This window comes from Giraffa tippelskirchi, chromosome 1 (assembly GCF_054371585.1).
Source record: "Giraffa tippelskirchi isolate mGirTip1 chromosome 1, T2T-mGirTip1v1.2.pri, whole genome shotgun sequence".
NCBI lineage: Eukaryota > Metazoa > Chordata > Mammalia > Artiodactyla > Giraffidae > Giraffa > Giraffa tippelskirchi.
The window spans coordinates 171,997,422-172,024,677 of NC_137275.1; the positions used below are offsets into that span (position 1 = coordinate 171,997,422).

Consider the following 27,256-nt stretch of genomic DNA (forward strand, 5'->3'; position numbering starts at 1 on the left):
AGAGATCTAGGTGACAGGTAGAGACTAGAACAGGTGAGGAGGGGGAAAGACAGGATTTACACTAAAGTAAAAAGAAAAGGATTTAGAAATGATGGGAGGCAAGAGGATTTCTTAGTGAATGTAACTTTTTAATGGAGGAGTTCTTCATCGGTAGGGGCCAGGAGAGGCACCACAGTAGTGAATCGAGAAGTGGAGGAGTTAAAGGAGGACCAGAGCAGAGGGCGGATGAGGCAATCAGCAGGCAGGGGAAGACACAGTGAGCAGGAACAAGGACAAGAGGTAAAACACAGCCGCAATGTGGGGAGAGGAATGAGATCTGAAACGGCAAAGGAAACAGAAGGACGGGGGGGGGGGGGGCAGAATGGAAAAGGAAGACAGCTGGTCAAAGGTTGAGGGGGCAGAATTTGGAACAAAAAAGAGTTGAACGCATCTTCTCATCTCTGTACTTACAGAAACTTACACAGTTGGAACCTGGGGAGGGGAGAGGAGAGAGGGAAAGAGGAAGGGGGAGGTACGAAGGCAGGCAGGCAGACACAGAAGAGGACGACAGGCAGTGTGCAAGGAGGACAAAGGAAGCCAGGAGCAGGAGGCAAATCATTTCCTAATAGGGAGCCCTAACTCGGTAAGGGCAAGGAAGCACGCATTTTAGAGACACATGAGGTGGGTATTGGCTTAAACACGACAGACACGGTCTCCTGAGCATTTCATGTCACTTTTAAGAATGACGTGATTCAGATTTACCTTGGGAATCCAAGTACTGTTTTGGCCAGGCAATATTTCTGTGGCTGACCTGAATCATAACTTATCTTAAACAAATGCCTAGAACTAGGGTAACAGCGTGATCTACTTTACTGCAAAAACAGAGTCCAATTTCTCTTGGATCTTCCGGTACTGTTAAGCGATGTCAATCTGCATGTAGGGCTTCTTATTTCCCCTATAGTCTGGCCCTCATTCAGAGGGTCATTTCAACATACAAACTGGCGTAAGGCTGCTGAATACTTTCCACCCTTTCTTCCGTCTGCCCAGAACCAATAGAAGAGGCAAATGCTGGCTTAACATAATTAATGGAGACAGAAATCTGAAAAAACCACTAAAATAAACAAAATTCCATTTTTCAGGCGCCTGATTATCTACATTGCTGACCACATTGATTACATTAATCCAATGATTGCCAAATCTTTACTTTCTTTCTGTTAGGCAAGATTTAATCTAGAGAATTAACAAATCTCTCTAGGATGCAAATCCCTCCTAGGACACATGATTGTGATTGACAGCTCACAAAATAATTCTGGAATGCATGCAAAATTAGACTCACACGCAATTTCCATGCAAAAGCAAACCTATCCATCAACAAAACAGTAGGTCCCAGAAAGCACTCAAGGTCCTATGTCTGGAAACCAGGAAGTCTGATGTTTGAGAAGCCATAATCAAGTGAATTTGTTAGAGGTTCTTCTGTGTAGGTGCTTTCCAACACATGAATAAGACCAGAAACTTGCATTAAAATTGATTATTATCAGATTTCAAATCACAATGAAGTACATGTTTGAGAATCACTGGTTTTTAATTTGGGGGAAGAGATGGGTTAGTGAATGCAGATTCCTAGTCTTCAGTTGGTTTTCAAACAGAAAACAATAAAAGAAATACTCTCCCTGACTCATGATGCCAATCCCTTACACAGAGTCTAAATTTATAAAGCTGGCACAAATTTAATATCTATACTTCCTAACTGTGCAGTCAGAATCAGATATGCTACATAGGACAGAGAAGGTCTCATTGCAGAGAACCACGAAAGAAGAGAGGAAGATGCAAAGGGCCTCCTGGAGGAATACTCACTATTTGGTAGAGTCAGATAACTGATATTCTCGTCGTCTGTCATAGCATTCCTGGATTCCAGGATCATTCCATAAACTCTTTATTGCATCTACATATGGATTCTCAAATGCAGACACCTTCTCCACATCAACTTCTCGAACTAACTGTGCATGAGCCTGTTTAAAAAAAAAAAAAAAAAAATAGCAGTTTTAATCTCCTTCCCATCGAAGAAAATTGCCTTGGCTTGCACATTGCATTATGCACAAGTGAGGTCTTTCCTCATATATTGTTTTTCAAACTGGTTTATAATAAAGTAATACTGCTTCTTTTTTCTTTTCCTTAGATAAAACCCAGTCCCAAATCTTTTCCTCCAGAGTAAATGCTGAAGCTACCTAGAGATGACAAGAGAAAAGCAGACTGTTCAGCTCTCATGGGAACAATGAGGATGGTATGCTACAAATAATGACTATTTTCAGGTGATGATCATAATCCTAAAAGAGTTCATATTATTAAAGGGAAAAAGACTGGGTTATTTATCCTCTCTATGTTTATAGTTTATTATAATCAAACACATAATATACCCAGCCCATGAGTGTTATACCTTAGCAGAAACTCAGTCAGACTCAGCTAATCAGCATTAGTTTCTATGATTCACTGTGAGGATTAGGATGTAAAACTACTAGAACAGTTAATAGTAATGATTTGATTTGCACAATAGTGACCATGCCCCTTCTACTCCCACACAACCAAATTTTCAATATTTACTTTACATCTACCTCATATCTTATCAGATTGAAGAGACTATTCAATTTTTTTTAACACAGAAAAAGGACTTTGTTATTTTCATTATATACAACATTCAGTAGGAAAGAGGTAAAAAGACTTTTAAAACATTTTCAACAAGATTAAAATCAAAATGTATGGTCAACCTCCAAATGAACCAGCATACACCACTGCCTAACAATCTCAACAAAACAGGTTTCATAGGTGTAGTATACATGTAAATTATACAGTACATAAATGTGCAAATCAACAGATATAATTATCTTGAAAACTGAAGGCAGATGGCTGCTAATTTATTAAAACAGTCTTGATTTTGTACAGATATACAAACTTCTGAACTAGGTTAGTGAATGGCTATCTTGATTACATGATGACCTAATTATTCCTTTCAGAGAGTTTCAAGCAGATAGAATTTAATAAATTTAAACTTGTGATTAGGCATGTCTGGTTCCTAATCTTTCTCTTCATCCCATAAGATGGAAGGGAATCCATGTCATTAGACTACTCTTTACTTAAATAAGGTTTTACAAAGCCTAACATGCTGAGATTGAAGAAACCACCTTTCTTGCTGGTTCTACTATGACCCTGACCATCAGATCTGGTAAGTGAAAAGCCCCATAGCTCTGCCCTGCACCCCAATATTGGAAGATGAATCCCTAAAACTGTTTTATGTACCTAGTCCCTGTCCAGACAATCTGTCCTATCCCAGCAATCTGACTATCCTGAAGTCCTGTTTCCAAGTGTCACTCTAGGCAGGCCTAGGCCAATCATAGCCTCCCATGAAACCCCCTTTGAAAATATGTCACTGGTTCCCCAACGAGTCCCCAGTGCTATGTGCTGCCTGGCTCTGCGGCACCCGTGGCTCCATGTTGATGCCAAAGACTGTCCTGGTCCCATCTGCTCAAGTGGATCTCCTCCAAGCACAAAACACGGGGTGTGGGGTGTGCTCCACTCTGCCCAGCAGGTATGTCTCAGACCTTACACCTTAAGGTCAAGCTTCGGGCCCTGTCCTTCTGCCCTTGCTCACTGAATACCAACAAGTTCTAATTCTTTGTGTCCCGAGATATGACAATGATCATGCATAGTATAATCCTAAATTCGATTTCCTGGCTACATCTGATTTATAGTGTTCTCTATAGGATTCTGTGCAACTTAGAAGGCAGATGCAAGGCAGAAACAGGCATGCACAGGATGGTCTCCTACTGGACACACTCTAAAGACATGGTTTTCATCGGACTCTGCTTCTTCTTTTGACACTGGATAAGTTGCTCAATCTTTCCAAATGTTATCTCTGGTGGGCAACATCTTGTCCCACCAAGTCCATGTGGCTTATTATTGTGCTACAATACAGTAGATGAGTGGTTCTCAAAAGGTGGTCCACACACCAGCAGAATTACTTGGGAATTTGATAAAAAGGCAATCCTTCAACCCTACATCAAACTTTCTGGATGAGAAACTGATTAACAATCTGTTTCAAGAGGCCCTCTGGATGATTCTGATGCATGGAAAAGTTTGAGAACCACTGCAAGCTATCAAGCATCACGTAGACACTAGTTGTTGTGGTCATAATTAACTGGCTAGCTGGCCATGAAATTGTTATTGGAAACTAAAGAGAAGAGGCCCAGAAAGGCAACAGCACTCCAAAACAAGGGGGATTATAAGGGCCAGGAAGCCACAGAAATGAGTAAAACAGGCTGGATGTAGGTTATAGTGAGTGATGAGAACTGTAGCACATTGAGAAACACAGACCCTAAAGAAAGAGGACAGCTGCTATTTAGCTCCAACTAATTGTTGCCAGTGGGATACAAGCTGAGTGTTGCCAGATTTTCCGAGTTATCAAGGGAAGCCGAAAATCTAAATTTTTCCAGGAAATATCCCTAATTTTTATTATTGGCAATGCTATAAAAGATAAAGTGTATCTGTGGCTGAGTTGGATCAGGTCCCAATCATTTGCTTCTCCATGGACTTCCCTAACAAGATTGACCAATAACACCATGTCCTACACAGAATCTGGGACACAGTAGCTGGCCACTTAACACATGCTAATGGGGAAGTAATTCTGCAGCACTTTCCTACAATAATATTTAGACAAACTATTATACTATCCATAGGGAGAAATGGTCGAGACCTCTTTGAATTGCGTAAAAGCTACATGATGACACAGAATAGTGTAGGCAATATTTAAAAACTGAATTTGATACTCATTACAATGGGCCAACCATGTCATATGGAAGGAGTTCTATTTCTGTTTCTAAGGTAGGGAACTTATATCAGAGAAAACAGTTTCAACAGAGTACTTTTCACGATGATTAAATGTTTATTGAACCCCAGTGAAATGCTAGGTGACACAGCAATTGAAGACTTAGACACAGTTCCTATGAGGTGCAGGGGTAGGGCTGGGGGTGGGGGTGGCAGTCCACAGACACAGTTCCTATGAGGTGTAGCAACAGAGTTAGGTGTGGGGGAACAGTCCATAGACACAGTTCCTATGAGGTGCAGGGGTAGGCTGGCGGTAGGGGGAACAGTTCATATAGCTGGCAACCAAAGCACAGGATTATGTGCTCCAGGAGGAGAAATGAGAGGGAACATTTGCATTTCCATCTTTAATTTCAGTTGACTGAAGTAGACAACATTCTCAACAGTTGTACAACTAAAAAGTCTTTCTGTAAAATGATTACTTTTTACTACTGGAAAACTCCTTTAATTCCCTCTCTTGGTCTTCCTCTATGTGCTTTTTCTTACATCTGGAAGATCTTCTCTACTCCTTTCCGTACCTCTTTTAGCTTTTGTTCAGGCACCATATCCTATGCTGTCTCTTATGAAGATATTCCCAACGTTCCTCCTCTCCCTCAAAATGTGATCTTTGCATCTTCTGAACCATGGAACTTCTACATTTCTTGACTTACTGTCTTCTAGACCATACACTGAAGGAAGGGGCTGTAGCTCCTGGCTCTCATTTCTTTTGGGGCCCAGCAGAGTGCTGCTGCTGCTGCTAAGTCGCTTCAGTCGTGTCCGACTCTGTGCGACCCCATAGACGGCAGCCCACCGGGCTCCCCCGCCCCTGGGATTCTCCAGGCAAGAATACTGGAGTGGGCTGCCATTTCCTTCTCCAATGCATGAAAGTGAAAAGTGAAAGTGAAGCCCCAGCAGAGTGAGCAGACAACAAATATTTGTCTGATTTAAAAGGCATACATAAACCCAACTTCCTACAAGCCAAAGTCGACTTTGTGAAGGCTTCCACCCATTACCTACTCTCTCAGAACTACATAATCCTTAACAGCACTTATGTCAGTAGCTAGTGTATATCTATCCGGATGATATTTGTTAGTCTCCTCCTCCCTAATCACAGTACAAGTTCTGAGACAAACTCAGTGTTGCAGTATTAGGGTCTAGCAGAGTGCCTGTCACTGATGCTCAATAAGTATTTGTTGAATGAAGTGTACAGGAAGGAAGAGTAGAAATTATACTGAACTGGAAACAGGGACACCTAAATACTAGGCCTGGCTTTACACCTAACACAAGCAATAACCCTTAGAAATTATATACTTCTTTACAACTTCATTTTCCTGGTCTATAAGATTATGCAATTGAAACAAACCATCTCCCTATGGCTTCATCTAGACATATATAAATAAATAAATACATCATAAATAAATACATCTAGAATACACTGCGCACCAAGGACTTATGACCCTGTCCCTCCAGGAGCACATAATATTATCGTTTATTGCAACAAAACCTCACTATTTCAAAAGTGCCAGACAATACGGGGCAGAACATGATGAAGTCTGTATATGAGTTAATGGTACACTGGGACTGAAGAAGCAGAACTCAGTATGGCCAGACAAGGTGTCAGAGAGGACAGGATTTAGCTGGCAGGTGGAGATAAAGATGTGTGACGAGAGGAGGAGGAATAGATGAACAAAGGTTTGGTAGACAAAATAAACATGGCACTCTCTTAACTATTGGAAATTACATGCTCACCCTTAATGCAAATTAACCTCCACAGTGAAAGCTATAATATTAATCTCATCTATGAACCATAACCAATAGCCACTTGGTTTAAATCCTGTATGAATTGGCAGTAGAGGTAATGAATAGATTCAAGGGACTAGATCTAGTTAACAGTGTGCTTGAAGAACCATGTACAGAAGTCCGTAATACAGGAGGCAGTGAACCAAACCATCCCAAAGAAAAAGAAAAGCAAGAAGGCAAAGTGGTTATCTGAGGAGGCTTTACAAATAGCAGAAGAATGAAGAGAAGTGAAAAGCAAGGGAGAGAGGGAAAGATACATCCAATTAAACACAGAGTTCCAAAGAACAGCTTGAAGAGACAAGAAGGCCTTTTTCAATGAACAGTGCTTAATAATAAAAGAAAACAACAAAAGGGGAAAGACTGGAGATCGCTTCAGGAAAACTGGAAACATCAAGGGAGCATTCCTCCCAAAGAAGGGCACAATAAAGGATAAAAATGGTAGAGACCTAGTAGATGCTGAAGACATCAAGAAGAGATGGAAAGAATACATGGAAGAACTGTATAAAAAAGATCTTAATGAACTGGATTACTACAATGGTGTGGTTAGTCACCCTGAGCCAGACATTCTGGAGTGCAAAGTCAAGTGGGCCTTAAGAAGCACTGCTGTTAACAAAGCTAGTGGATGTGATGAAATTCCAGTAGAACTATTCAAATTCCTAAAGGATGATGCCATCAAGGTTTTGCATGCATTATGTCAGCAAATCTGGAAGACCCAGCAGTGGCCAGAGGACTGGAAAAGGTCAATCCTCACCCCAATTCCCAAGAAGGGTAGTACCAAAGAATGTGCTAACCACTGGACAATTGCACTCATCTCCCATGCTAGTAACCACTGGTGAAGTTGCTCAGTCGTGTCTGACTCTTTGCGATCCTGTGGACTGTAGCCTACCAGGCTCCTCCGTCCCTGGAATTTTGCAGGCAAGAGTACTGGAGTAGGTTGCCATTTCCTTCTCAAGGGGATCTTCCCGACCCAGGGATCAAACCCAGGTCTCCAGCATTGCAGGCAGACGCTTTACCGTCTAAGCTACCAGGGAAGCCCTCCATGCTAGTAAGGTCATGCTTAAAACCTTGCATGCTAGGCTTCAGCATTATGGGAGCCAAGAACTTCCAAATGTTCAAGCCGGGTTTAGAAAAGGAAGAGGAACTAGGGATCAAATTGCCAACATTTGCTGGATTATAAAGCAAGGGAATTTCGGAAAAACATTTATCTGGGTTTCATCGACTACACTGTCTTTGACTGTATAGATCATGACAAACTGTGGAAAACTCTTAGAGATGGGAATACCAGACCATCTTGTCTCCTGAGAAACCTGTATGTGGGTCAAGAAGCAACAGTTAGAACCCTATATGGAACAACTGACTGGTTCAAGAAAGGAGTACAATAGGGCTGTCTGCTGTCACCCTGTTTATTTAACCTATACGTTGAGCACATCAAGAGAAATGCCAGGCTGGATGAGTTATAAGCTGGAATCAAGATAGGTGGGAGAAACACCAACAGCCTCAGATATGCAGATGATACCACTCTAATGGCAGAAAGTAAAGAGGAATTAAGAGCCTCTTTATGAGGGTAAAGAGGAGAGTGAAAGAGCTGGATTAAGACTAAATAGTAAAAAACTAAGACCATGGCCTCCCGTCCCATTACTGCATGGCAAATAAAGGGGAAAAGGTGGAAGTAGTGACAGATTTCCTCTTCTTGGGCTCCAAAATCACTGTGGACGGTGACTGCAGCCTTGAAATCAGAAAATGATTGCTTCTTGGCAGAAAAGTGATGACAAACCTAGACAGTGTGCTAAAAAGCAGAGACATCACTCTGCCGACAAAGGTCTGTATAGTCAAGGCTATGGCCTTCCTAGTGGTCATGTATGATGGTGAGTGGAATGTAAAGAAGGCAGGACAACCAAAAACTGATGCCTTCGAACTGTGGTGCTGGTAAAGACTCCTGAAAGTCCCCTGAACAGCAAAGAGATCAAACTAGTCAATTTTAAGGGAGATCAACCCTGAATATTCACTGGAAGGACTGATGCTGAAGCTCCAGTATTTTAGTCATCTGATGCAAACAGACGACTCACTGGAAAAGTCCCTGATGCTGGGAAAGATCAAGAGCAGAAGGAAAAGACAGCGTCAGAGGATGAGATGGTTGGACGGCATCACTGATGCTATGAACGTGAACTCCCACCAACTCTGGGTGATGGTGAGGGACAGGGAGGCCTGGCATGCTGTGGTCCATGGAGTTGCAAAGAGTCGGACATGACTGAGTGACTGAACAATAACAACAATGAACCATAACCAATGTCTACCATCTATGAAAGTATACTGGCCTCAAAAAATGCAAAGATCACTACTTTGCCTTCATCCAGGTCTGAATTTCTAAGTCACTTTTATTGCCTCCTAAGCTTTGTTTTTTAATTCTATCCTTGCTATTTTGTAAAATAACATTCAAATATAATCTACTGTAATTTGCATTTATGTAAGAGCTTTCACCTGAAGTTCTCAAGTTATTTAAAACTATGACAGCATTTTACAAAATACTCATAGAATTTTAAAAATGCCTATATAAATGTCCTCAACAAAAGTGCAATTCTCTCACTATTTTTTGGTAAAAAATATTCTGTATGTGAAAAGAATATTTTTTAGTGTGTTAGAGTAGGAAGATAAGTTAGACCCTTTTCTATTTTTCCAAATATCAAATGTGAAGTAGTAAAAATCACAAGTAATTATGCAAAATTAAACCACTTACTAAAGAAATAGGCTATGATGAAAAGGAAAGAAATCATTTCTAATAATACAAATAACAGTGACAATTGACTTTCCTTTTTATTTTGAACACTGTACATATAAAAGCAAAACAGGTATGAGTTAACTAATCATATATAGCAAATGAAAAATATAATTCTATTTCAAGTTACAGTTGAACACACTGGATGGAAATATTTAATAATGAATGTGAGCTTTCAGAATTCTTAGCAAGCTGGTGGCAAGCCTCAGAGGGAACATTGTGAGAACCAAGTAATTACTCTTAGGAACTCTGGCAAAATTCTAGGGAAAGACCACATGGAAACCACAGGATGTGCCAATGTGGTAACGTCTTGTTTTTGTGATTCGGTGGTCATAAAATTCAGGTAAATCTTAGGTCTGTTGATATTTCCAAGGCTGCTTCAGCAAAAGGAAGGAAGAAGTGAGTTCCCACCACAGTGAGTCTTACCCTGCCCACAGAAGGCCAAGTCTTCAGATGAAATAAAAAAGATCTTATAGTCACTTTGGAAGGATTTTCAAAAACTCATTAACAGCTCAGGGCGGCTTTAGGCTGGAATGTCACACCTATTCCGGTTCCTACACTCCAGAAGTAGAAAACCAAATGGTAATTTCCACATTTGCTGAAGCTCTTAGACACAAATATTCAGCTCATTAGGGCAGCTCTATTTGAAAGGATGCCCAGCACAGACAGAGGGCCTCTGATTTAGTAAAATCCTGAACTTCTGTCTGAGTGTGTTTTAATCCTGAACTGAGAAGCACATTTTACTCTTCCCCCCACTCTCGGTGCTTACTTCCATTTTGACATTTGATTCTAAATTGGCGGGGGGGGGGAGAAAAAGAAAAATCCCAGGCTTTTTTTCGCTTTCTTCTCAAAGGAAATACAGAAATGGGATCAAATCTCTGCGTTGCAATACCACCTCCAGCCAGAACTGGCTGAACATGACCTTGGGCAAGCTATTTAATATTTGTAAACCTTTATTTCCTAATCTGTTAAATGGGGTAACAACAGTACTTACTTTGATGGTTAAATGACCTAATGGATGTAAAACACTTAAAAGACAGCATCTAATACCCAAAGCTGCTAATTGTTTAGAAAGCAAAAGAAAAGGAAAATAGCACAGAAAGTGCAAAAGGCATGGTACATGCACTTCTTAGCTCTGAGACTTAGGGCAAACTGCCCACATTTATTTGCTCAATGTGAAAGAACATTCTAGAGATCATCCTGGATAACGGATATCAATGAGTTCTCCAATTTGCAAATAGTCTGTAAAATTTCCTACCAAAAACTTGGGCAAGAACTGTCATTTCTTAGACCATTTCACCTTCTCTGACTTCATCAGTGTACCCTTCTCTGTGTACGGTGCACTGTACACAGAGTGACAGCTGCTGATGCATTTTCTTATGGGCACGGCTGCAAAACCGACAAAGAATAGCAAAGTCACACTGAGCTACTGCTGGCTGGGTTCTCGAAGCCGGTGACTCATTCCTATAGTACAGCCTCTCTACACTTATGATTCAATTCATGGCTCAGCAAAATTACAATTTACTACATGACACAGCCTTTTGAAGTCTCTGATTAAAATTTTGAATTATGTATGTAGTCTTTCAGTGATAGGGATCTACTGATTTTCCTTTGTTCCAGCACCCGTGTCCCTCTGCGGGCAGTATCAGAAGAACAGAGTAGGTATGTGCAGATGCTCAAGACCCTTATAAAAATGTCTTGGTATTTGTATATAACCTATGCATCCTCCTGTATATTCAAAATCATCTCTAGATTACTTATATTACCTAATACAATGTAAATGCTATCCTAATTGTTGTCAGGGTACAACAAATTCAAGCTTTGATTTTTGGAGCTTTCTGGAATTCCCTCCCCCTAACAATATTTTCCATCCTCAGTTGGTTGAATTTGCTGATATCGAGGGTCAGTTGTACTGAATCTCTCTCTCACTGAATAACCCGGAGAACCAAAGTAGCAAAGAGGAAGTCCAGGAACAATAGCTTGAGAACCAACCAGACTTCAGTTATAACTGTCACATTTCAGCCCTGTGTCTTCAGGCTGGTCTCTCAAGTTTCCTGAACCTCAGCTACCTCATCTATGAAACAGAAAAACAATTTGTTTTAGGGTAGTTAGGAAAGTTATAAGAATTGTTAACAAAATACATAAAATACAAGTACTATAACTGCTATGAAATCTTGTGGTATTTAAAAATTATCATTAATAAATATTAATTATTTCAACAAACACAATACTTACCTACTATGTGTCAGGCAAATACTAGATACTAATGAAGTGAATCTGTGTTAAGTAAAATGTTCCAGAGAGCAAAATATTCAATAAAATTTTATTAAACTGTTGCATATTGTTCTACTTTAAGATTTTACAGATTATCATGACTAGATTTGCTTTTCTATGGTGAGAGGTTTTTTTCCCCCTGACAAACGTCTTTTTCTTCCTCCAACATTATTTACTTATTTATGGCTGTGTTGGCTCTTCACGAACATTATTTACTTATTTATGGCTGTGCTGGCTCTTCACTGCTGTTCAAGGTTTTCTCTAGTTGTGGCATGTGGGGGCTACTTTCTAGTTGCAACTTATGGGCTTCTCATTGCAGCAACTTCTCTTGCTGCTGCTCTGCAACATGTGGAATCTTTCTGGACCAGGGATCGAACCTATGTCCCTTACATTGGCAGGCAGACTCCTAACCACTGGACCACCAGGGAAGTCCTAGAGTTTTATTTTTAATCTTTACTGTGGCATTCACCAAGGTAATCAATGACTATAAGGCACACTGCTTTCCCCCAAGGCGTTTGCTGAAACTGTGTTTCTCTTTTTGGTTTTGTTTCACTAGAAGGTACATTTGCTAATTCTAACGTGTATTGGATTCCTTCCTTGGTGGAGAAAATACCCCTTTATTATTTAAAATGTTCTTTTTCTTTTAAAGAACTCTATCTCTTTCTTGGCTCTACCACTATAAATTTCACCCAAATATGCTTCTATTTCGTCCTCTGCTTATCATTTTCCCTTTTTATGTCTGCAGGCCATGTCATAATTATCAGGATCAGCAACATCCGTAGGTCAGAGCTTGATGCACTATGGCATAACACACTCCAAGTAGTTCCAAAGAGTCTGTTGACTGATGTAATTACATGGTTCCATTATGAAGAATTGTGCCCTCAGGTCTTCAAAATCTTGGGATGAAATAAAAATCTCTGCACTCTTTGAAATGCTACTTATTACCTTCATGATTATGATGGTAATAACACATGAATACATTATCAATGCTACAAAAAAAGTTTATTTTCAAAGAGTTTATTCAAAGTCATAGTGAAAAAAAATAAATTAGAAGATTCTTTTAAAGTTATACATGTTTATTAAGATTAAAAAGAATCAGGTATACTTGTATGGCTGCTTTCAAAGAATATTTGAGGACCATTAGTTACTTGGGATTTTAATGGCTTTTTGAAAAGTGGGTTCTATAGCCAAAGTCACATAACTGTAGAGTGAAAGTCGCTCAGTTATGTCTGACTCTTTTCGACCCCATGGACTATATAGTCCATGGAATTCTCCAGGGCAGAATATGGAGTGGGTAGCCTTTCCCTTTTCCAAGTTATATTCCCAACCCAGGAATCGAACCCAGGTCTCCTTCATTGCAGGCAGATTCTTTACCAGCTGAGCCACAAGTGAAGCCCAACTGTAGAGAATATTTATAAAAAATTAAACAGATGGTTTATACTACAGGACTCAGTACCTTTAATAAGATAATGCTGCTAGGAATCCATGAGGACAGGGTAAGGGTGGAGACATCACTGTATGACCATGGCAGCATTTTCCCCCTCGAATCAGTTGATGAGACTGGTGTTCTCTGAATCACACTTTGCAAAACAGTGACTAAACAAACACCGAGACTCCCAATAACCAAGTGGGGACTGGTTTTACACATGCAAAACAACTGACTAACTGGTTCTCCCCCACGCTGGCATAATAGGCTAATGCCTGCTTTATAGATTCACATCATCCTCATTGTTGAGTTCACATTTTGCATGTGGTTCATTTCCTGATATTACATCTCAGAAAAAAACATAATCATTTTAGCCCTTTGCAATGTCTGGGCTCCTACAATCTTATTAACCAGAGGAGTGTGCTGCTGGTTTGGAATTTTATTTTGTTTGACAATAGGAAAAACAGATCAAGAAGATTTCCGTGCCCAGCTTGGTAGACATTCAGACAAAGATGTAAAAAATAATGGAAAAGACAAGCTTCTCAATGAAGGGAGGCTCAGATGTACCCAGAAATTTCAAGATCCTACAGTCTTTCTGGGACACCCACTACAAAACCTGACCACTGGCGGCTTCAGAAACTGCGTTCAGGAAAACTGAAAGTGAAAGGCTCCTAGCCCCAGAATTTTTCAGAAGAAAAGAAATTCCCTAAAACACACGTCTAACTATCTCTTTAATTCAGAGACCAAGAAGTTGTTCTAACAGTAAGACTGTAAAGAGAATCAACAGCAGTTATGTTTACTTGTCCAATGAAGAAGGGTAATGAACATCTAGAATCTGAATAGGAAGAGAGGAAGAGAAATAAGAGAATCCTATCTCACTAGGTAGGCACTCTTGGGGGGCAAATAGTAATAGATATAATTTGTCACTTTGAGGAAGGACCCAATTTCAGGAAGATTATGGATAAGAATCAATTGTAAAATGCTACTATTTGGACCAGTGTTGAGAAACTGTTAACATTCTAATGAAACTATGATATAGTTTATAGTCTATACATAACATTTTTGAGTATGAAAAAGACTATTAAAAATAGTTAATGCTATATATCTTTGAAATATTATTTATTGACCAACATATCAAGTATATTATATGGGTATTATTACAATATTTTCAAACATAAAGTACTTTCTAAAAAAATAAAACTTTCATATATCCATGTAAAGTTAAAAAAAATGCTGTATTTTTTCAATATGGATATATTATATATTTAACTTTCATAAAATTGCCTGAAATATTCTTCAAAATTGCATTAAGCATTCTAGGTTAATAAATTTGAAAATATAACATTTTCAATTGAGTCCTACTCTACAGATCTTAATATTTTTAATTGAAAAATATTCTCTCTGAGGGGCTGAAGAATCTGATAAGCACAAAACAAATTCTGCTACATGGTAGATATTCTTAACTCTATCATTTTTTCAAATGCAAATTTGTAAACTTTTCATAAGAAGTATCTCCTTTATCAATTCATAATATTATTCTTTCACACATACTTTGAGGAAACAAAACTCAAGATCGGTAGATTATCACAGCTTGTTTGAACACAAGTGCAACTTGTGTGTGAGTCATAACTAATTGCAAGTACATTTCTGCTCCAGAAGCTTAATTTAATAATTGTTTTACCATGACACTGTGCACCATCAACACTATATTCTTATCATTACCATGAAATATTTTTATCTTCAACATTTTTTAAAACGCAAAAACACTTATAGTATTCAAAATAATAATAGATATTTCACTTTATCCAAATTAACTATCAAAAGCTGCACCTTGATTCCACAAATTAAAAAAGGGAGAAAACCAAATTATCAATTGTTTGCAAAGATTTCCTTAAGCTAAGGGAGTTAACAGATTAATAGTTATTGCCTCATTTTTTTGCACCTGCAGAAGAAAACTTGGAATAAAAAATGAACTAAATTAACTTTGAAAGAAAGTCACTGGATCTAAATGAAAAGTCATGCTTCACAGAGTAATATAAAAATGCATTTTCTGCAGCTGACTATGCTAAAATGTCATCTTTGGGCACAATCCGCTGAATATAACAGCTAACTTTTGAAGTAGATGCTGATATTTATTTCAGAAGATCTGTGTCTTTCAAACTTCTTGTGGCTGATGATATCACTTTGGCTGTAATGGTGGATGCTAAATATCAACAAGCTGTTTTGTGTAAGTTATACATTACCATTCATTTTCTTGAGGAGCAAAAATTCAGTACTAAATTTTGTTACATATGCATTTTCAGGGTTTAAAAAACTTATTGTGGCCAGAAGAATTTATTACAAAATAAAAGCATTATCAAACAACAAAACAAATACCAAAAATAAATGATAAAACCATGGAAGTAAAAGTTATCAGACCACCATAGCAAGACTGTTCAACCTTGATTTTACACATACATTTCACATACACCTAACAATTTCCCACTGATTCTACTCACTGAAGATCTGGTGTGTTACTGGACCTCGTAGCTTATAGACCACAGCACAGCATGACTGGCTAATGACAAAAGGTTGATAAAGGCAGCAACAGCATATCATTCACTGCTACCCTAGGTGTTGGAAGGAACTGGCTATCCCTGGTCACTCTTGTCCACACTTATTCCATTATTAGCAGTGGGTGCCCACATGCTGTCTTTGAAAAACACATGTAGTTACACTGCATCTGGGAAGGATTTGGAAAAGAGCTGGAACATCTTTCAGATTTAACCAAGTTGAGAAATCTGTTCAACTGCATGGGCAGGGTTTGGAAATACTAAGTGAAAGTCTATCAAATCCATCTTGGATTATTTTAATGCAGCTAATAATAAGAATGAGCCATTAAAAATGGGGATGGGGGAGTTCCCTGGTGGTCCAGTGGTTAAGAATCTGCCTTGCAATGCAGGGGACCAGGGTTCAATCCCTGGTCTGGGAACTAATATCCCACATGCAGAGGAGTAACTAAGACTGCACACCTCAACTACTGAGCCTGTGCCCTGCAACTAGAGAGTTGGTATGCCACAATGAAAGATCTTGCATGACACAATGAAGATCTTGCATGCCACAACTAAGACCCAATGCAGCCAAATAAACAAATAAATAATAGTACTTATTTTTTAAAACACGGGAAACTAGAACAAATGCTCAACAACTGGGATGCTGGGACAAGAGGTATAAACTACAAATGTCTCAGGCAAATCAGGACTCAGGGGTGACCTCTGTGTGGGGAAGACTTGGGGCTGAGGGTCAAGAAAACTAGAAGTGAGCTGATGGTCTGTACACCTTCTTGGTCTTGTACAAATGATTTTTTTTTGAAAGACGTCAACATCTAAAATTGAGAACTTTTCCATTAGACAGATAAGCAGATTCTTTACTTCTCTTGATAAACTGTAAGATCCAGCAACACTGCCCATGTTCCAAGAAGACAAGAGGCCACAGTCAGAAAGCTACTATCCGCCCCTCCCCATTATCAATAATCATAAGAAAGAGCATAATTATTTCTGGAAGTGAAGAATAGCCTCTGTCCTGTAATGCCAAAACTACCTAATTAACTGAGTTGTGTCAACAGAATCTGAGCAGCTTCACAGTACCTGCATGCTGTTGCTGCTGCTGAGTTGCTTCAGTTGTGTCCAACCCTGTGCGACCCCATAGACAGCAGCCCACCAGACTCCTCCATCCCTGGGATTCTCCAGGCAAGAATACTGGAGTGGGTTGCCATTTCCTTCTCCATAATACCTGCATGGTCCTGAAGAAATCTGATTTTACTCTCTACCTTCCACCCCCAACTCCCATACAGTTTATGTAATTTGTGCATCCTTAGTGTGAGAAGGAAGCTTATACATCTGCATAAGAGGAACTGAGAATCACATTGCATTTGATTCCTACCAGTGAGCATTTTCTCAGCGTCCTGGTCACGATCCATTAAAAAATGCTGTGCACCTGTGATTGTCCAGTATTTTCCCCTCATCATCCCCTTAAGTTGTATCCCGAAGCCATGGTTAAAATGAACTGTGGATGTCTGTATTACCAGTTCCCACCCACTCTGGTTTAATCAAGGGAACCAGGGCTTGTGTTAGGTAGGAAATGGTCCTGTGTGGCTTGAGTTGTTTAAGGTGGTCGTGACCATCACAAGGTGTAGCTGAGGCAGGGCCTGTGGCTTAGGAGCCAGTGAGTTTCACTCATGCTTCCGTTTACTTGCTTTGGGGCTTCTCCAAGCTTCAATTTCCTTATCCCTAAATTGAGATAATGATACTTTCATTATAGCACTGTCATAAAGCCTGAAGGTAATAGTATACATGAAACAGCACAGTAAAAAGCACACACTAATGTCTCAGTAAACAGAAGCAGCCTTTAATTTGTACTTCAGATATGATCCAAGGGGTATTATGGTGAAATACCTTCTACCCAGCCCTTTTGTTACATTTAGTGAACCAATTCTTTGGGGGTTCAACTTTGGGGAATCTATTTGAAAAATATAAAATAATTTCCATGATTCCTACCAAATACGCTACATAGCCAACAGTCTGATATCTTACGGAAATGCTATGCTAAACTCTTAAATTATGGATTATATACAGTATTTAGAGTGGATTGGTGATTATTTTACAGTTAAAATTGTTTTTCAAATAGCTGCTGAAGATGCAGGTCACCATCTTCAGTTTTGGGAACTTTTTTAGCGTAACAATCTTTGCAACCAGATATTTTTTAAAAATCAAGCTTATAGATACCATTGCTCTATATTCAACTGGTATACACTAAAAATAGGATAATAAATGGAAATACATGTTCTTATAGCATTTCCATGGGAAATGTTCATACTTTTCACAACATTCTAAATCATTTAGCAGTAACATATGCTACATGAACTAAAACACAGGTATTTTTTTATTGCACATTTCAAAGTTGTAAGGAGGCTCCAGCTTACAAGGTGATATGAAGATTTTATCAGATATTTTATATCCAGATGTTCTCTTTCCCTTAAATTTTGATGAGCTTCCCATGACTGGTTGATTGGTGAGATAGCACATGGGTCATGAAATAAAAATCAAACCAAATTCACCTTTATATAACTCAAAAAGGCTTAGCATTTTCACTGCTTTTTTTGGAAAATAAAGATGCATATTGCTTTTTTTATGTGTTCTTAGCTATATATCTATTTTTGAAAAGCTTTCATGTAATTTCTAAATTTAGCTCCTACTTCCTTTTTCTGTACCATCTGAGCTGTAATCATCTCTGATAACATTCTGATCTTTACTCCAAAGAACCTCCATAGAAACGGACCCTCAAAAAGAAGACTGACTTTCACTAACCTCTTCTTGCACGTAGTACAAGGTGACCACTTACTTCCCTCGGCAGTTTCTGTGGGCATCATCTACATATACTTTAAAATTACCTTCACTTGGTGGTAGGAAATACTAACTGTTCTAGGACTTCAACATCTTTTATCAGAATGACCTCTTGCTAGGAAAATGAGTTAAAGGAAGAAATTCACCTCTTTTAACCTAAAGCAGATGAATAGGTTAAAAAACAATGGCACATGTGTAGTTAGGGATTTCAGAATAGTTTATTTAGATTAATTATCATTCTATGAAAATGTTCTTCTCTTTTTATTTTCCACTCATTAATATCAGATTTAATACCTTGAATTATATAGATAAGAAAACTTTGGTAGGAGGAGGTAACTTCTAGCAATACAGTCATCCCTCATTATCTGCAGTAGACTGGTTCCAGGAGCCTCTAGAATACCAACTCTCTGGATGCACAAGTCGCTGATATAAAATGGTGTGGTACAATCAATACAGCTGGCCCTTGATTCATCTATGGTTTCTGCATCCATACATTCAACTGCAGATATGGTGGGTTGATTGCAGGCAGAAACAATCTGAGTGTGTAGCCAGTAAATGGCAGCATAGGAGCCTTGCATTTATGAAGGAAATCACTGGTCCTAAGGAGGCTGCAGTCCTTAATTAAAAAGGTAACCTACAGATCTGGCGAAGAAAGGATACAGAGTGGGGACTTAATCTTCCAAGAATCCTATTCATCCTTCCATTTAAGCTTTTCTTAATTATTCTTATCTTCTTGGTGCATTTACAGTCTTCATAAAACACTTGTGGGGCACCAAGCTATATACTGTCTGGCACTGCTATTTAAGTGCTCCATGCTTATATGTATAGAATTTCCAACATTTATGTAAATTACTTCAGGGTAGGGACTGCCTAATATTTCTTATATTCTAGCACAATGCTAGGGCTACTCAATAAATATTCTACTATGGAAATGAACTGTCTTCCTTTCTTATGTATTTGTCCAGAAATGAGATTTAACAAGACTGAGGATAAGAAGAAAAAAACGACCAATACAGAACAGACGAAAAAGTTCTGCCCAAGAAGTTGGGAGGTCTGGCTGGGGCTCTGGCATGATGTTAGACTAGTTTCTTTTTTTTTTTTTTAAGATTAGTTTCTTAACCTGTATAGGTTAAGTACTGACTTCTGTAAATAAGTTATTGGACTAGAGAATGGCAGAAGTGCCGTGCCCTTGCGATATACATTCAAAGGTAAGTTAGGATGAAATTATTCATCCAATGGTATCTCATGGACACTAAGTCAAACAGAACAGAGCAGGGCTCTGGACTTCCCTTGCCATGCCGCACATCAACCTTTTAGCTCCTGGACTGTGACGTGGTCAAGAGTGTCTCAGGTGCTGGGGTCACTGAAGGAACTTGGAGCAGTGGCTATAATAGAATTTTAAAAAATTTTAACGCTGGTACAATGGGTAACAGGTAAGGGCTGGATACCAGCACTACAAGTAATGTCTTTTGAGTCATAGATGGGCTTATTTTATTTGAAACTTATTATTCATCTGATGGTGCAGGACTACTAAGAGCTTACAATAAAATGAAAACAGAAATTTTCACCAATACTATCAATAATGAGTCTTCTTGTTTCCACTCCTCCCCATACTTCTAACTCAATACTTTTTTTTTTCCTTAAGATAGCCATTCTACAACTCCTGGCTTTTCCTCACGAGCATGAGTCCACCAGTATTCTTGCCTGGAGAATCCCATGGACCGAGAAGCCTGGCAGGCTGGAGTCCACAGGGTCACAGAGAGTTGGACACAACCTCAGTGACTTAGCACGCACACATGCACCTTGCAATGAGGAGCCCAAACCATGCTCCATTTCCTGCTTTGCTAAATAAATAAAGCATAACATCCAAGAACAGACCTAACTACAACCTTGGTTTCACAGATGAAGAAAGTGCTATTCTCTGTTCACAATAAAATTCCCTGTGACGTGTGACAGCAGTAACATTTCCATCTAGGGATTTGAGGCCCCTCTGGACACACTGCAGCTCATGGCATACCAGCAGCCCTGAGAGTCAAGAAGATGAAAAGGAGAAGTGGGGAGGGCTGATGTAACCCTTGCACAAAGAGGTACTAAGTATTAGTGTCACTGAGTTTTAGCACTTCGAGTGAACACTGGAATCACCTGGGGAACTTTAAAAACACACACACACACATGTCTAGGTCCCATCCTTGGAGATTCTTAGATTCTGTTCATAACAGCTTTATTTTTTTAAACTTTTTATTTTACATTGGAATAGAGCCGATTAACAACGTTGTGACAGTTTCAGGTGCCCAGTAAAGGGACTCAGCCATACATATACATATATCTATTCTCCCCCGAACTAACCTCTCATCCAGGCTGCCACATAACATTGAACAGAATTCCCTGTGCTGTACAGTAGGTCCTTGTGGGTTATCCATTTAAAATATAGCAGTGTGCACATTCTGATTTGGGTTTCCCAGGTAGCTCAGCGGTCAAAGAATCTACCTGGCAATGCAGGAGGTGTGGGTTCGATCCTTGGGTCAGGAAGATCCCCTGGAGAAGGAAATGGCAACTCACTCCAGTATTCTTGCCTGGGAAATTCCACGGACAGAGGAGCCTGGAGGGCTACAGTCCATGGGGTTGCAAGAGTTGAACATGACTCAGCAACTAAAACAACAACATTTTGATTTAATTGGTCTGGGAAGTGGTCAAAGTTTTATAACACATTCTAGTCAGTCTAACGTACAGCCAGAGTAGAGGAACACTGGTGGACACCTTGGTCTCCCGAGTTTGGTGCACATAACTAACCACTGGGTACAGGAAGAAACTATCAAAACCTGTGTGTTTAATATAAAAAGGAGAAAGATACTAAGTTGTCCTGTATTTAACAGATGGCATAACAATGGTACCCTCCGATGTCTGATGCCGTGTACGGTGTGAGTCCTGAGAGAAAGGCAGGAAGTTCCCGAGGAGTCTTCAGTCCTTTGTTCATTTTCAGTGTGCTGCTACACATCCCCATTAATATGTCCCCAGTGGCTGATGTACAGATTCTAGTATCTTAAAGAGAAGAACACTGACAATTTGTAAGGAGAAGGGAGATAATCAGGAAGACATTTTGAGCCATGAGAGGTTTCCTAATTATGTGATGGCAAACTACTGACAAGAATTGTAGAACTCAAAGAAGAGTTATACATTTTTCTTTTATAAATTGACAAGTGTTCCAAATATTTTTTTTTCTTTGTCATGACAAGGGGGATGAAGGAGCACTGTTTTTGGCTGATACTTTTATAAAAATAAATATATTTAAACTATCTCTTCAAGGCCAAAGAGCATTTTAAAAATTAATGAGAGAGAAACTGCTAGGAAATTTGCACTGTGGAAATGGGTATTTGGAAATGTTCCCACCATGATGTGATTTTGCTGTTAAAATCAACACAACATGTGATACCAGGTGAAAAAAAAAACTATCTTATGTGTAAACTTTAAAAGCTTGAGTAAACCATATTTTAAAGAAAGAGTTTTAGTGGGGTTTTTATCCCATTTGTTAAATATGAATAATGTAACACTCTTCAACTGGTTTGAAAAAAAGGCTGACGGATACACAGTAAGATGGAAATTTACTAGCAAAATTTCAATGAAAAATTTTCACATAATTGGCAAATAGGGTTGGAAATGAGCACTGGGATTTCATAGGCACAGCCAATGATGGAGCTCCTTCCATTGACAGGTACGTATCTTGTGTGATATCTTTTTAAGACACTAAAAATAAGTACTGACTTAAACTGAACCTAGAACCAGACCACCGAATCACTGTCACACAGAATGAATCAATTTTTTAAAACATTTAAATGTTTTACATCACAAAGAACTCAAAAATATCATCAAATATAACTTAATAAAAGTCAAAATAATTTTTATCGATGGGGTATGTGATTCCAGAAAGTGTGGACCATACTCTATTTAACAGACCCTGGGCATCACTCAGCCGCTCCAAGATCTGATGTGCAGTGAGGAGAGAGGAGATGTGCACTGCTACCCATTGGGTTGGTAGTGTACAATAGGAAACATTAGAAATCCTATGCTAGGCAGTGAGCCATGAAGAAACTTCTGGAACTCTGCTAAAGACCGGCTTGAAAATCAAGCATAGTTGCTTCAGAAGGCATGTATACATTTCACTAGTTCAATGAACCTGGGGAGGGACTGTGCCCCCTATTTTCATTGTCTCAGCATCTCGTATGATGATTTTATATGGTAGGTGTGCAAGAGATGTGGTTGACAAAAACAATGACTTTTGGTGAAAAAAACTGTACCTTTTCAGTATATTGGTGGGGTCCATTTCTACTAATGGAACACAAAATCACCATTCTTATCATAGAGAATGTGTTCCAAAACAGTATCTACAATGGTCAGCCACTGGGAAGTGGAAAAATTATTAACCAGTCTCCCTGAATTATAAAAAGCCTCTGTTAAATATAGTACAGTGGAAAACTACGAGACAGTGTTCTGAGCCCCAGAAGACACCCACTTTCAATGTGTCAGAATTATCTGTTTCACACCCCATGTATCAATGTTTGCTTTAGCTGCTAAAATCACTAAAACATCTTGTTCTTAATATTGTTCCTTTAAAAATGCCCGTACTGTTATATAGAGATTACATCTTATATGATCACAGAAACATTGTCTCTGCTTTTGTGAAATCTTGCCCTGAAAAGCAAATCTTTATGCAAATGTATTAGGTACAAGCAATAAGTATTCATGAACAGTTTTATATATTCCATATAATCTTGCCTTTGGTTCCTTTACAATGTCAGGGTCTCTCATGACCTAAACTAGTTGCATGCAACTGTCCTCACCAGCTCGCCTCTCAGAACACATTAATGAGCAGAAGAATCCTCCACTGGCTTGGCACCACGTGCTTCTCTCACCTGAGGTGCCCCTGCTCTGGGTAACTGAGGATATAGCACATGTAGGTCAAAGACATACTTTGTAAAGATTTAAATCCATCCCCAACCTCAGGCAGCATTTAGAGCATCCCTCTGACCTTCCACTGCTTTTCTATTTTTCAATATGGGGCACAAAAATCTGAATTTTAGTAGACAAAAACCTTACGCTCCTTATGGTTCTCCACCAAGTATCCATCATATACAACTGCTCTACTCCTTTGTTTTTTGCTCCCTGCTTGCTGATTCATGAGGAAGAAGAGACGGAAAAGGAACAAAGTAAATCCAGTCTAGGCTTCACCCACCAGGACATTTTATTTTTCCTTAAACCTAGATGTTCAATAACATAGCTCTTGCTCTAATTATTCACAATGGCTACTTGGTTTGAAAGTTAGGATAGAGACTAGATATCCAGCTCTGTAGACCTATATATACTACACTGAGGTGCCACCCTAGTGGGTGGAAAGAAATGGATGGGGTACACCTGGTAGAAGATTCAGGGTGCCTGGAGTCAAAGTTTATTAGAACAAAATTTTACTTGGATAGGTTAGACTTCACAGCATCCATACTATTAAAATGCATATTTAGAAAAGCACCAAGGAAACTCCCCAAAACATGATCTTGGGAGTACTCAAGTCCATGACAACAGGTACTTTCTGTTCCCCTTTTCGGGGAAGGCTGACTGAATGGGTATTTCCCAGTCCTTCTGGACTCTTTTTCATTTGCTACTAATCCTCCTATCATTTATAGGGAGTGATGTGGGAAATACTTTATTCCATTTACTGTCTAAGCACCTACTTTGTGCCCAGCACTGTGGTAGGCACTTCAGGACAGACACAGGTGCACATGGTTAGAAAGACAGCTATAAAGACGAATAATAAAAGGAAGGAAGCTGGAAAAGAATTCAGACATGGAACGGTTCAATTAAGAGGCATCCCTGAAGTGCACATTCTGGGGAAATATGCAGATCCTTCTGGGAGCCCTTCACAAGTTTACCCCCACACTAAAATCTGTGATGCCCCCGGGGGAGGAAGCTGAGAGAGCAGGTTGCCTCGCAAAGTCATGTGATTTGTTGCACATGGTCCTGAGCCAAGGGGGCAGTGGGAACTGAAGCCTTGCCCATGTGCTGCTGGCCAGGCACACAGTGTCCACTCCCAGGAAGGCCTTTTCCATGTCACACAAAAGGCACTGCCCTGATAAGGGCACGCCTGCAGGAGAGGCAGCAACTTTATAGCCCATAGAGATTTTTCTTTGTTGCCTCCAGGTAGCATTTATGGCATGTGCTAATGATATACTGTCTTGCGCTATTCTCATTTTTAAATTTTTAAATATCATCCCCCTAGCTAGACTTCACTTGAGCGGCATGTCTCTCCGTTTTGTGAGTCATTCCTTCAGGGGGTTCCCTTAGTTGGTTCTGAATGTCTGTTTCAAGAACTTGTTTGGATCAGAAGTGCAAAGTAAACAACTGTGCTTTGTACTCAGCCACTGAAGGTTAATGACAATTACACATGGTGTGTGGTAAATCATGTTCATTGCTTTCCACGGTTTTCTGGTTCCCACCTTTGTACCTGGCCATGAATAGACCTGAAGCCATTCTTGAAAATATGTATACAGGCTGCAAGTTTAGTTTCCACTTCCTCACACACTCCTGCTGAAGAAAAATGGGGAATTGAAAAGTTTTTCTAAGAATGTCCCTCGCATGTTATAGCAATGGCTTTGAGGAGTGAGGAAGCAAGATCCATTTCCTCTTTAGGCAGTGAGTCTGGTCATAGACACAACTATTTTTAATCCAACATTCTACTGCTAAGGAGGCAATTTGCTCAATAAGGCAAACTGCAAAAGTTTTACGTAAATCCTACAGTTGCCACTCTTTCTTTTGTAGAAACAGGCTCTTCACAAGGAGAAGCTGATCCAATGGTTAAAGTATGAAAGGCTTGGCTGTTGTAGAAAAAATATTTTCTTCCAACATCTAGGCAAAGACAATGTCCAAAATTCCTACAGTCTGATAAAATTAAAACCATATGCTGAATGGTGTTGAGTTGGTTTTTCTTTCCCCCCCTTTTTTTTAACATGGAGAAAAATATGTAATCATACATTTAGAAACTGAGTACTGGATACTAATGAAGAGTATCAGTTTTTGAAACTGAGTGTTGAAGTTCTCAGTGTTAAAAAAGAAAGTAATAATATTTGTGCAATAATGGCTTCCTGTCACACTACAACTATACATTTGTAACTGCTGAAATAGTGAGAAGAGTTTAAGATTTTTGTCTTAGCCCTCAAATGCACAGCAGGTGAGTTTTGATGGAAGGAGTTGTTATAATAGTTTCTATTTCTTCATCTTGTTTCCCTGTAGTTTACAATCATTTAGGGGACACATTATCTGAGAGGTTAATTATGACATACAGTATGAACTGTTAAATAACAGTGCTTTTTTATTTGGCTGTTTAAGGTCTGTAGTTCTTAGCAGATATGACTTTATACCTTTAGGCTACCCACAATTGAGATTTCGGGGCTTACACAAATTTTGGTAAAGAATTTTAAAATTGGGGACTGTTCTTTCACATATACTATGACTACACCTATTTTCAACAGAACACTGCCAAGATCTACATCATTAGCCAAATTTAATGTACCACATTCTGCAACTCTGGTTGATTTTAGAAAGAATTGCAAATCTTATTTTGAGAACAAAGCCTGGCCCACATTTGTCTAAAGTGCCCCGAGGCAATTGGATTCCTGGCATGGATGCTGGCAGAGAAGCCGCCTCCAAGTACTGGAAAGGTAGTGACTTCTGGCATCTGGTAGGAAGTAGTCTTTGGAATGAACGAGAAAGCCTGACCGACCTCCAATCTGCTCTTTTTAAAAAAATTTTTTAATGCCTAGGGAGATAGGAATAGTGAAGATCTACTTTCAGGTCCTTGAACTGGAGTTTTAAGAGAACTATGGCTTCTCAGGTGGTGCTACAGGTAAAGAACCTGCCTGCCAATGCAGGAGACCTAACAGATGCGGGTTCGATCCCTGGGTTGTGAAGTTTCCCTGGAGGAGGGCATGGCAACCCACTCCAGTATTCTTACCTGGAGAATCCAATGGACAGAGAAGCCTGGAGGGCTATGGTCCATAGGGTTGCAAAGAGTCAGACACAAGTGAAGCAACTTAGCATGCATACTACAGGCAACTTCTTATTGGCTGAGTTTTCAACTTCAGATTAGCAAAAGAACACATTACTGGGAGAAACTCATATATGGCAAGCCACTCCAGTATTCTTGCCTGGAGAATCTCAAGGACAGAGGAGCCTGGCAGGCTAAATCCATGGGTCGCAAAGAGTCGAACACAACTGAAGTAGCTGTGCACGATACACACTTGTTACTAACTTTAGAGCAGAACTGACTAGTGAGGAGATGAAATCTAATACTTTAAATCTAATGACAAAGTACTGGGACAGGAGAATAACTTCTATAGTGTCATTTTGAACCAAAGAAGGGAAAAATTTTTATACTGAAAAATTTTGTATAACCATAGATAGTATGGACAGAAAAATGTCTATCTTTGAACACTTACTGTGTGCTAGGCAGACACAGTTCTAAGAGCTCTAATACAGAATATGCATTTAATCTTTACAACAACCACAGAAGCTAGGTACTATTCTTAGATCTACTCATTGGGGTGGGAGTGGGGGAACTGTTAACTAACTTGCCCAAGGTCACTCATATAAATGGCAGAATAAACATTCAACCTTATAAAGCTGGTTCCAGAATGCTTGTATCATAATGATACACTAATAATGGAGAAAGAGCAAAAGTAACTTGTCTTTATAATTTAGATAAGCTGAAGATAGTAATTCCAAGTTGTT

At 39.3% G+C, this 27,256-nt stretch overlaps 1 protein-coding gene across 13 annotated transcripts in view; it reads right to left on the reverse strand.

The window, feature by feature from the left end:
* The window catches only part of GNAQ (G protein subunit alpha q), a 469,675-nt gene that overhangs the window by 99,146 nt on the left and 343,273 nt on the right, over window positions 1-27,256 (reverse strand). For all 13 annotated transcript variants that reach the window (XM_081506077.1, XM_081506056.1, XM_081506107.1 and 10 more), the window contains one exon: window positions 1,834-1,988. In XM_081506077.1, the coding sequence (XP_081362203.1) occupies window positions 1,834-1,988 (155 nt within the window). The remainder of the gene's footprint in view (window positions 1-1,833; window positions 1,989-27,256) is intronic.